Source organism: Toxotes jaculatrix, chromosome 4 (assembly GCF_017976425.1).
Source record: "Toxotes jaculatrix isolate fToxJac2 chromosome 4, fToxJac2.pri, whole genome shotgun sequence".
In the NCBI taxonomy this organism is placed as follows: Eukaryota; Metazoa; Chordata; class Actinopteri; family Toxotidae; genus Toxotes; species Toxotes jaculatrix.
The window spans coordinates 20,912,073-20,924,520 of record NC_054397.1 but is presented as its reverse complement, the minus strand read 5'-3'; the positions used below and the strand labels follow the sequence as shown (position 1 = coordinate 20,924,520).

Genomic DNA, 12,448 nt, shown 5'->3' with positions numbered 1-12,448 from the left:
TGGTCGTCCTACTGTAGGTGTGCTTTGGTCTGAGCTGGACTCAGTCTTAACCTTGACAAAGTTTTCTGATTCTATCTGTGCAAATAATTTGAGGATCACTGCAACAACTGTTTACACTGCATTGTTTCAGACCTCTGACTATAGCTCTACAGGCCTTGTATTCTCCTTTTTTTATCCCAAAAATAAATAATAAGTGAAGCAAAGAAACCAAAAACGTACATTTCTACAATGTTTGTAACTCTCTGATTTTGAATTAGTATCTCTTACACTCATTCTGACTTTTTGACTGCAAAGTTCAAAAACCTGCCGCTCAAAGGAGACCAGGGTTATGCATATAATCAAGACTTTTAAAGAACAGTAACCTTTATTGCTAAAAATTATTTTCAGGCTTGTGCACAACAGTGGGGATGTTGCTTCCTTCAGACTTTTTTCTGTCTCAGCTGAGGCTCAGTTTCCCTGTTTTGTTTCTGTTTTCTTGCCAGTGTTTCAGTTAAATCTGGGTAGATTTTGGAGACCAATGAATATTTTCAAATATTTAGTTTGTTGTTGATTTTAGTTCTGTCTTTTCACAGTTAACTTTAATCATTACTTTCCTCTTCACCTCAGACTTTTGTGGGGGCTCAGCCAGTTTCTGTTTCTTTATATTTTTCCAGTTTTCAGATCTGTTTTGTGCAGCTCTTTTATGTCTGTCTCTCACTCACAAACCATTTTTGAGTTGGCAGCAGTGCATCTTCTTTTGTTGTCTTTCTGCTCTGACTACAAGACAAACTTGTGTTTTTATTTGGTCTCCTAATAGTAGCCAAAACTCATCGTTTTGCCTTGTTGTGCTCCCCAGCTGTTCTTTCTCTTATTTACAGTGTAAATAAGTCATGGAAAGGCGGCACGGTGGTGCAGTGGCTAGCACTGTTGCCTCACAGCAAGAAGGTTTGAATTCAGCTGGGGCTTTTCTGTGTGGAGCTTGTTCTCCTCATGTCTGTATGGGTACTCTGGCTTCCTCCCACAGTCCAAAGACATTGCAGATGGTAGGTTAATTGGTGACTCTAAATTGTCCATTTGTGTGAATGTGAGCGTGAATGGTTGTTTGTCTCTATATTGTCAGCCCTGTGATATGCTACTGGGATTTACTCCAGCCTCCCCCATGACCTTTAAGAGGATAAGTGGTATAGATAATGGATGGATGGAAGTCATGACAGCAAATTGTAAGATGGGGAGAAACACAGATGAAGTGCGAATTATTGAAATTGATAAACCAATTGAGGGAAAAGCTCCTCTAGTCCTACTGCAGCTCTGATGTCCAGTATGAAATGCCCCCGCCCTTTGTAACATAATGAGATAAATAGAGTGTTTGTTTCACTGCACACAAGAAAAAACTCTCAGGAGAGTTCAGAACATTCTGCAAAAGAAAAAAGAAACAACTATAAAATGCGAAGGATGACCTCTGAACCTGTGGCTGAAAAATCTGTGACAAGAAGTGGGTGTAATGTTCCTGTTGGTCAATAATACATTAATTATGCGCTTTTGCATAGCAACTGTGTGGTTTTATTCAATTTCATCATCATTGTGACCATGTCCATATAGAAAATATAGTCCCACTTTTCAATAGCCAGTCAAAATAGACAAATCATGCAGACACAATATACAGTTGTATAATAAATGTGAGAGGTGAGCTCCATAAGAACACTGAGGAGAAGATTTGATAGCATGTTACTTTAAGATTATTGCTAAAATTCATACTTCCCATAATTGGTGTTGTCCCTTAATGTAGTATAACTGAGTGTAGAAAGTGTGTGATATTATTCCATTTGTTCCATGTTTCCTCATTCAGTCTCTCTCTCTCTCACTCATGTGTATCATACATGCAACAGAGAAATAACCGTTGTTTGCATGAGTGGAGAAGTCACAGGATGCTGAAACTGCAGTTGACTCACCGATGCTTATTTATACTGAATCGCTCTTATACAGTTTCAATCATCAATCATCAATCTTTAATTTTCTTAAACGCCATAATTCACCTTTTCATGCCTTCACTTACTCTAACAAAAAAGCTAAAACTCCATTTCACGTGAGTCATTTAGGAGCAAGACTTCATCTCATTGATTCTGCCCAATCAGTTCACTGACATAGTTTAAGAAAAGGTCACCACTGTGCCCAGAAACGCCACCCACTCCGGCGGGTGGCTGAAGAACTGTACTACAGAGGAGCTCCAAGCAGGCGGGAAATGTCATATCTGCGTCTGACAAGCTTTAGATCACGTTATCAAACATGTGCATGGACTGTAAGATGTTTTCATCCTGGACAAGAGGAACAAAAAGGGACAACATTTAAATTATTTCTATAACTGTGGATCAGTGTGGTTTCCATTAGTCACATCATTGAATGTGTATTTGACATATTGTTGATATAATTCAGTTTCAAATGACCTTTTGGCATGTTTCCAGGAACTCCTCGATGGTGACCACCCCGTCATTGTTCTTGTCCATTTTCTGTGAACATGTAACAAGTAATCACAGAACTTAAAGGTGCCCTCTGGAGTTTTCTTGTAAATAAAGAAATATGTGTTTACGTTCTCACCAAAACACAATGTGTAAGCACTTGAGGCCTGACAAGCAGGTTGATTGCATGTCCTTTCTCATGAGACATTTATGAAGCCAATTTTTAAGGGTTTTGAAAACTACATTGTTTACATTCATGTTTGCTAATGAGCAACTGCAAGAGATATAAACTGCAGACCTGCTCCTAAAAAACTTGGTTCCATAGAGCTACTAGTGCTTAAAAACACCACTTGGTACCTTTAAATAGCCTGAACAACATATAGTGTTTTAGGTGTTTATTTTCTATTTTCTATTTACAGCACATGTCGATGAATAGAGTGCAAAACACTGTGAACATGTACTTCATGTGATGTTGATACTGAAACACTTATTATTTTATATAAAACATGACTGGACTCTTAGAATGCACACAAACTATGTAAAAGAAAAATTAAAAGTTAAAACAAAGAAAAAAAAGAAACAAAACAAAGTCAGGGACTCACTTTGAGTTCAGTGTCAGGAGATCCTGGAGTGTACTGCTTTGATCATTTGTGAGTTTTACCTGGAAGAAGCTGTCGACATGGTCCTTGGGAGCGCTGTCCTTCATACTGGGGAAGGTGTACTTCCCCATCATGTCATAGATGGAGTGCATGATGTCTGTCATCTCCTGGACAGAAAGGAGAGAGGAAAAGAAAAAGACATGAGTTGATAATATAACACAGGACAGTTCACACAAACGAAAGGCAATGGTACGAGTACCTCTCTGGTGATGCAGCCGTCCTTGTTGAGATCGTACAGATTAAAGGCCCAGTTGAGTTTATCAGTGACGGAGCCTCTCAGGATGATGGACAGACTTATTACAAAGTCCTACAGCAGGGGAGAACAACATTTAGGCATGACTGAGATCAGGGAAGCATACAGGCAAAAGGAAGCAGAGGAGCACTGTATATTTACAGCCATATACCAAGAAATGTCTTAGTGCTGTTCCTGTTTTTAAATCCATGCTTGGATAATCATGTGGTTTTGGGATGGGACTGTGGTTCTCACCTCAAAGCTGACCGCTCCATTGTTCTGGGTGTCAAAGGCCTCAAACAGGAAATGTGCGTACATACTTGAATCTGAAGGCAAATCAAAACAAAGTGAACACACTAAATATACTAACATATTATACAGTTTCTGTCCTGCAGGCGTTTCTGCAGGACAGAAACAGTTGCATGTCTCTGTCCTGCAGGTGTTTCTGAGTCAAAAGGATGTTGAGTTTGTGAAATGATCTTTGGACATCATTTTCTGTGGTTTTTAAATCACATTGAAGGTGGAAGATACAGGATCTTGCTTTATATAGAGCTTCTTCTGGTTTGAAAAACCAGCCTCCATTCGGACTCTTCGTTTTTGGGACAGAAAAACTGTTAGTAAAACAAATGTTGAGTTTGGTGGACGATGAAAGGAAGCGAGTCTGACTGACCTCCCTGAGGGAAGAACTGTGAGTAGATGTTTTTAAAGGTCTCCTCATTCACCACACCACTGGGACACTCCTGTGGAAACCAGAACATTATCATGTCAAAAAAAAAAACACAACACATATGTGCTCACATGAACACACTTTATCATGCTCATACATAATAGAAATAGGCACAAATCTACAGTATTAAGATATTGCACATTCATATTCAAGGTTATCCAACAGTCAAGAGTGAATAATTCACAGGAAGCTCTGACTGACATTTTTGAATCCCCGGTAAAGGACCTGCAGCTCTTTCTTGCTGAACTTGGTCAGCTCTACGAGACGGTCAAGGCCCTCTGGTCTGTAACACACTGTTGACAGTTCACCATCATCAGTTATACTTCCTGCATGGAGAGATGGAGAGAGACATCAAACAGTTACTCTGAGATGAACCAGTGTGTCCTTGAGGTGCTGCATCCAGAGGAAAAGGTGAAAGTGCAGAAAATGAAGGAAGGAAAAGAACGACTAGAACGAAGCTGATGTGTAAAAGGATGTCGTGTTCTCGTGGCTTAGTGACTAAATCCATATCAGGGGAATCTGAGTGATGAAGGAGTGTGTGTCCTGACACTTGCTTTGATTAACTGAAGGGCTGGAGCCAGAGCGACAGCAGGGAAGCAGTTTGAGGAATCGCTGCTTTATGGTCTTTTTATTGGGTTTGGATGGAGGATTACCTGGAAACAACCAATCACAGCAAAGATTAGAAGCAGACACAGCGAGCCACATGGTGGACACCGTGTTAAATGATTAAAACATGAGCCAAAACTCAACTCAAATACTCCACTTGCCCACTTGCCCATGCAGCTTAGTGAGCATAAATTAGTTTGCTGACCTGGCTCTGAACCAGTGCGGCGCATCAGATCGAAACTGTTCGGGGAGCATCAGCATGTGAGGGCTGATTGAAATGATGCTGAAACAGTCTGAGCTCTGAGATACAGAGGTCAGACAGGGTGTCATTTACATGACAAAGGTTGGTTTTCTGATTTACCCTGGAAAGAAATTCAGTTGCCTCTTGAAATAAAACACATCTTTCACAAGAAAGACCTGGCCACTAATAGATACATTCAGTTTAGTTTGATGTTAAATCACAATTTCAATGACTGACAACAGCAGCCTCTTTAATTCAAACAGGGTGGAAATGCTGAGTGATTTCAGTGGGTGTGTCAACATCCATTTCTCTGCTAAATTTCACGGGAAACCATCCAATAGTTGTTGAAATAATTCAGACATCAGCTCCCATAACACAGTGTTTCCCCTTATTTTCTCCTAAAGTAACTTATGTAACAGTGACAATTATATTTAAATTCTTTATCATCTTGTTCCAACTATTTTACACAGAGTAAAATAATCAAACAAAACAAACAAGACTTTTTTTTAATCAGATGTAAGGACATCAGATCTCAGAATAGAGTTCAGTGAGGTTGAAAAGTGTTTGGCTGCACAGTGTGTGACTGACCCACCAACAGGTCAGGCAGGTTTAAGGGGTTAAGTATAAGAGTTTCAACAGGAGAAGGAAGGATAAAAGTGGCAAGGACAGCTGAGAAAGGTACACGCACACGCACACACACAAATGCTACAACACAACTTTGTCACTTGACCTTTTAGAGTAACATTCAGGATTTCCTCCACCACACCTATAACCAGTCTGTGTGTGTGTGTGTGTGTGTGTGTGTGTGTGTGTGACAAACATCTAGCAACAACTAAATGTTGCTATATAATAAAAACAGCAACTAACAATAGGTGACATTGACAGAATACCACTTATATGTGTAAATCACATTCAGCAGGAACATTAGGTCTCCAAAATGATCAATGTTTAACTAATTAACATGTTCTCTCTCAATTATTTATCTAACAGCATATTTAAACCTCCAACAACTGAATCATATATTATACATAAGTTCTCACTCTGTGGTCTTTAAACAATGATCTCAGTCATAGAAACATTTTTTCCAATATCTTTGCAGGCTATGTGGAGCAGGGTGAGATGACACCACTTTGTCTGTGTTTAAGAGTAAAATGAATGACAGGGAAAACGTTGTCTCATCTGAAACATATTTCTCTGGTGAACTCTTTCCTCTAAGTTGACGGTACCTGTTGACAGGGTGCCAGTCAGCCAGCTGCAGACATGTCTGGCTGTCTTCAACAGATTCTGATATCTCCTTTTTCTCTGGTCCATGCTGAATGTGTTTGAGGATTGTCTCTGTTTCTCCTGCTCTGAGATCAGTTCTCAGTCATACCCAGCTATTGTCTTCATCTGCTAGTTCCCTTCACTCTCAGCCTCTTAACTTTTGTCTCTTCATCACCACTCTTGAGCTTTCGCTGTCAGTCGAAGAGCTGATTAGTGTCATCTCCTCTCTCTGCTCTCTTTTATCATTCAGTTAACCATGAGGATGCATCTACAGCAGCTGCTCCTTCAAAGAGAGCACATATAATCCCCACTTTGTCCAGCAGAAGGAGCTTTTCCAGATGTTCATGAGTCCTTCCTGCCACCAGAGGGCAGTGTTGAACTACAAACATATTACACTCAACTGCGCAAGGTCTCCAATTTAGAGAAAAGATAAACACAGTTAAAGGCAGGAAGCAACTATCAGTACTGCAGGAGACCATCTAGACTATCTGGAAGTTTTCATGCTTTATTGTAGTTTTAGTAGATTTAGGTTTAAACATAGAGTGAAATTCATCCATTCATTCACACCTGAGAAACGTACAATAACAGTCTTGTACTGAAAGCTTCAGTGCAGCCGGACAGGCATTAAATGCTTTGCTTCATGAGCAGCAGTTAGTTAAAAAAAAAAAAGAAGTAACTTCTCACTTCTTCCTTTATGTTGTATCACGGAAAAATGAAATTCAAATCTGCTGACAGTGTGCACAAAGCTATAAATAAGCATTCATTATTAATATAATTTCACTGTTAGAACAAACCAGCTGCCCGCCTGCCTTTCACGCCTTTAATATCTTATATTTAGTATCCTTTATTTCTTCTTCTTTTAATCCCACAGTAAGTGATCTGATCAGAGTGATTACTCTAAGTTCCAGTTTATTATAGGTGTGTGTCCTTGTTTATTGTAATTGTATCATGGGAATAACTGTCAGTGGATACTGAGGATGTGTCAGTCCTATGCAGCAGCTGCAGCTGCACCATCATGTGACTTGCTCGCACAGAAATTCATCAAAAACAGGGCGACAGGTTGTTCTTAGAGAGACGGCGCAGCTTATAAATGTCTTGCTCAGCTGAAGCATTATTCCATCTGCTTGTACGAGTTACGCAAGAACATAAACATTAGCATGACAGAATGTAAAAAAGCACAGCTCTCAGCCTGTCAAGAGTTTGTTCGCACTCTTCGTGATGCTACGGTGTGAGTAAGTTACTCACAAAAAGCTTGAAAAGAAACCTTTTAGCTGTCCCACAGCACAAAATGAACAGTGCACATCTGCAGGGGTTTGACGGAGATGTTTTTAGATGAATAACATTGACTCAACAGTTATTCAGGAGGTGCTGAGATTTCAGTCTATCCAGCAGCCTATGCTCAGTTCTGGAGACCCTCTGGGTGACTTTGACTGTGTGAATCAATGTGAACAAATGCAGTTCTCTGAGGCCGATCAATACACTCCTCCCTGCTGTTATTAACACATTTAAAGAGTCTTTCAGCTACTGGTGCAATCAACTCTGGCTGAAAGTAGTTAAACTGTGGAAGAGCCACTGAAAGAAATTCATAAGAAGAAACAGGAGGACCCAAGTATTTGTTAAGGACTTTGTAAAGTCCCAAACCTTTCCATCAGATTTCAAAGCCTAAATCATTGCAGATCATTTTGAGGCCAGTGCTGCTGATTTCAAACCTCAAACTTCTGAAGTGAGTCTAATCAATGGGCTTTAGAGGAGCTGAATCAGGGAAGCAATGAAGAAAAAAAAAAGTTTAAGTGCTTGAAAACACTGACTTGGAAGATAAAGTAAATCACAGTGGAAGGATTCCAAAGTGGCAGCTGCGTGTATGTTTTATGCATAATGACTTTTTCTTGGTTTTCTTAGACTAATGTCCAACTATAGATTAAACGTTCATACACTCAAATTTTCAGACAGGTTTCTCACTCATACCCCGAGATCCACAAACAAACCACAGAGGTCATGACCTCAGTGTCTTCTATGACAAAACTTTCTTCCTAAAACTTAATTTAGCTTCCTGACCCTGAGCTAAAAAGACAAAGCAAGGTTATAACTAAAGAGAGAAACCTTTGTTGTCAGTCCACTGTAAGACATCATTAATAATCTGTGGAGTAATAGCCAGTGATTTATCAACCACAAAATAATTGATAAAAAAAAAATAATTGTGACTGCGTCTAAAGATGCTCAAACTGGTGATGTTCATTATGTTGTGACCCTGTCCTTCCTCTGTGTGTGTTCACTGGCAGCATTTTGTGTTTGGTCTGCGAGGTCATGGCAGCTTAAGGAGGGTCATGCAGCGCTGAATGAATGTAAGTTAGCGTTGCTCAGGAAACAGCCTCTCTACTTACCATAATCCTTCAGAAGGACATGGTTCAGATTATAGACGTCCATTTTATACAACCACAGACACACAAACACAAATATATTCAAAATTACACACACACACACACACACACACTCTGTCTCCCTACAGACATCATGAGCTCCCCAGTGATTGTTACAGAGGTTTATTTCAGTGCAGGTTATCTCCTGTGTTCTCACACAGACACAAATGTGTTACGTAGGAGTTACGTAGGATCAGCTTTGATTTTTTTTTTTTTTTTTTTTGGTTACACAACATTGATCTTATTACAACACGATTTATCAGTCTAGACTGAAGCCATTTCCATTTGGCACCTGCAACGTGAAAACTATTTCAGCTTGACAGGCTTTTATTTTGAAATAAGCTGTATAACTCTGTTATGCAAAGGTATATAAAGGTAATATTCCAGTTATTAGTGCTGATAGTTTGATGTATTTCAGAACAAAAAACCTCTCATGACTTAAAACATATTGAATAGTTATCACCTTTCCTGTGGTGGAAACTGTAATATAATAGGTGCAACGTTATGTTGCATGTATTGGATGTTGGAAAGCACATTCACTCAAGTACTGTACATAAGAAGCCTACAGTTTTGGGGTAAATTCAGAAGGCAATTATTACAAAATGTAATCCTGTATTATTATACATTAAGCAAGTGTACTGTACAAGTGGTGTATTTTGGCATAATTAGCAAATGAGTTGTGGGCAAAAATGTGTTTTGTGACCTATGACCTTTGAAACAGACAATCAGACAACCCATAAATATCCCAGAGGCATAATGTCTCTGGGATTGGTTGTCACCAGAGGCATCATTAGTACAAAAGACGTGAATCTTAAAAGAAAAGTTTTGGAAATTACACCCATTCACTTCTTTGTTGACACTTCTGAGATACCGCTACACAGCCACTTAGCTTAGCTTAGCATAAACACAGGAAACAGGGGAATAGTTTTTCTGCCTCTGTCCAAAAGTACCAAAATCCACCCACCTGCACCTTTAAACCTCAGACAGAGCCAGGCTACCCATTTCAGGCTTTTATGCTAAGCTAGGCTAATTGGCTGCATGCGATAGCTCCATATTTGCTGTACAGATATGAAGGTGTTATCAATCCTCTCAACAAGAACGCAAATAAGCGTATTTCCTGTGGAACCGTTCCTTTGAAAAACATAAAAACAGTTTGTTTGAATGGCATCATGGCTCAGCTGCACCACAGCAGTCAGTCAGTCAGTCAGTCAGTCAGTCAGTCAGGGTCATTGTAACATGTGAAGTGTAGTGTAGAAAATGATGACTCGACAAAGATCCAGTATCTATAATGTATGAACACAGGAGTAAACAACCTGAGGTTTTCAGCAGCAGAGCAGCTGGACATGACGACCATTCAGTCTTTAGTTCGAATACTTTTTTTTAGAAACAGCTGATAAATCTTTTAAATGCATTTTGACTAACTTTTTTTCCACAGGCATTGGTTGTTGGCTCCTTCATCAATATGTCTATTGTAAGTATAGATACAATAGAGCCGAACAGTAGAGGCTGTAGTTACACAGCTTTATGCCTGAGGCTGTCGAGCACCTCGACACCGCTGTGCTTCACTCTTTCATAAAAAGGTTTGTTTGTGTCTCCTAAACACCCCCTAAAGCCTCTGTGTTCATGCACCTGTTCACTGTTTGCTTAACCTGCTGCTGAATGGGTATCACACTGGCTATTGTGGCAGCAACAGCTATCAGCCATTAAATAAAGCTTCATCTATATACCATCCATCTGTCCATCCATCTATTTAAAACACGGAGCTTTAGAAATGTCCTCATAACGCAGTGAAGAAAAACACTGTGCTGCTCTTGTAATATTAAAGAGGTTATTTATGTAGTTATTTTTAAAGGAAAAGACTATTTTGGGAAGTTGTCACCAAAACAACAGACCAGCCTTACAAAGAGGAAATTGCGTGTGTTTGTGTGTGTGTGAAGACACTTGTCTTTGCAAGCATTCAAGAGGAAAATAAAACACTGAAAAAGTCTGACAAAGAGCCTCACTGATCTAATCTGACAATAAACACACACCGACAGGTATAATTTTAGACAACACATGACTCTTCTTGTGTTTTTCTCCTCTCCTATCTCTCCTCTCTCCTTCAACTCGTGTATTTATTATTAACTATCCCCATGTTGATAACAGCCGAGTGATGAGCAAATTTATGACTTTACAAAATGAAAGTTTTTTTCACATCCTTGTTGAGCACATTAGCTTTGAAGTGTTTTTTTTTTTTCTCAATCTTCATTTGAGTGCATTTGGTTATTTGCTGCATTTTTTTTCAGAGCTGAGCGGATAAAAACAAACATCAATATAATACGACCAACATTAATGGTATGATTATTATTATGACTACAGAATAACACTTCATGTGGTTATGACTCATATGAACTCATATTGAAACAACATGCTCTCTCTGCAGTGTCCTCTGAATCTAACCAAAGCTTTTTTTTTTCTTCCTCTTCCACATTTCCAGCCTAGCAAAGCTCAGCATTTGATTATACTAATCTGGCAGGTTTTAGGTCTGTTTGCACAATTTGAAACAGTTGGTAGGTGAAGGTAATGATGTAAAGTTCATCTTGAGGTAAAGTACTTGTGATATCAGACTCAGAATCACACAGAAAAAGCAAATGAAGCAGCTGTTGGGAGCAGCTGCGGTGTTGAGTGCCCACATTTACACACACTGACTCACTGAGTGTTGAATTAGATATAAACCTGTTCTCCCCTTAGACTCACTAATACCTGTCATTTTAAATATTATATATCAATGAAATACTGCAGAGAGAGTTCAGCTCTTTTAAAGGCTTTGTGTCTTTGCTGATTTGCAGAGGAAACAGGATCATAGTGCATTTTTAAAAAGCCCTTCAACACTATTTACTTATCAATTAGCCTAAGTCGGCTTCTGCATACAGCAGGTTAACAGATGCTCTTGAAAAGCCAATGCAAACTTTCATCAGCGCAAAGCGACAGGAGATTTAAGCCAGGCCAGCAAACAGCAACCAAGCGACTGTTCAGTTTCACACACTTTCAGAAAAAAAAAAGAGTAGAAAAAAAAAGACACGATGAAAAGCTTCCACCTACCTGTAAGCGGGTCGTAAGATCTGTCCAGCTCTCTGGAGTCTGACAAACTCTGGTCCTGACTCCTGGATTTCATGTTTTGTTTTGTTTTTGTTTTGTTTTTTTGTTGTTGTTTTGTTGGTTTGTTTTTGCTTTTGTTTTCAGTTCTTACCAGACCGCCGAGCTGAACCTGCGGGATCTGTGCGTGCGTCGGAGTCGCAGCTCATCTACCACTTCTGCGCCTTCATCCCTGTTTGCATGTCACTTTTCTTCAAGCATCAGCCTGTGTGAGCTGCAAACGGAGGGACGACAGGGAGGATAAGTCCGGGCAAAGCGCGTCTTCCCTGCGTGCCTCTCTTCTCCAAACTGAACTCCCGCTCAGCATCAGTGCGCACTCACATCCACAGACCAGTCTGCACAGCCACGCTTTGAGGGGTTTCTGTGCTTTTATGGTTCAGATGCAGTGGTGATAGACAGTGGCTGACTTTGGAGAAACCTGCTGAGTTTACAGTGCTGAGTGTCCAAACATCCTGAAATGAAAGAACAAACGAAACAAAATCCGCCGGGACAGCTGGAGCATCTGGATCTGTCCGATCTGTGAGACGAAGACAGAGAGAGAGAGAGAGAGAGAGAGAGAGAGAGAGAGAGTGTGAGGAGACAAAAACCATCGCAGCTGACAGGAGTGATGAAGCAAAAGAGGGAGTGCTCCAGACAGACAGACAGACGGATGTGTGAGTGAGTGTATATGTGAACGTATATATCTGCTGATCTGTGCTTCACTGATGGATGATCTCACCTTGGCTCAGGACTTGAG

The 12,448-nt window shown here is 39.9% G+C and overlaps 1 protein-coding gene across 5 annotated transcripts; it reads right to left on the bottom strand.

Moving 5' to 3' along the window:
* Positions 1–474: 474 nt before the first annotated feature.
* On the bottom strand, positions 475–12,448 carry LOC121180641 (Kv channel-interacting protein 2-like). 5 transcript variants are annotated; one of them, XM_041036227.1, is made up of 10 exons: positions 12,431–12,448; positions 11,659–12,229; positions 4,605–4,703; positions 4,252–4,376; positions 3,994–4,063; positions 3,579–3,649; positions 3,291–3,398; positions 3,094–3,198; positions 2,421–2,483; positions 475–2,291 (listed from the first exon to the last, which is right to left on the bottom strand). In XM_041036227.1, exons 2-10 carry the CDS (start codon positions 11,729–11,731, stop codon positions 2,244–2,246), a joined length of 762 nt encoding a protein of 253 aa, XP_040892161.1. In that variant the 5' UTR covers positions 11,732–12,229; positions 12,431–12,448; the 3' UTR covers positions 475–2,243. The 5 variants fall into 5 exon arrangements, with proteins under 5 accessions (XP_040892161.1, XP_040892162.1, XP_040892164.1 ...); XM_041036228.1 differs by lacking the exon at positions 12,431–12,448 and having other exon boundaries at positions 11,807–12,265; XM_041036230.1 differs by lacking the exons at positions 4,605–4,703; positions 12,431–12,448 and having other exon boundaries at positions 11,807–12,263.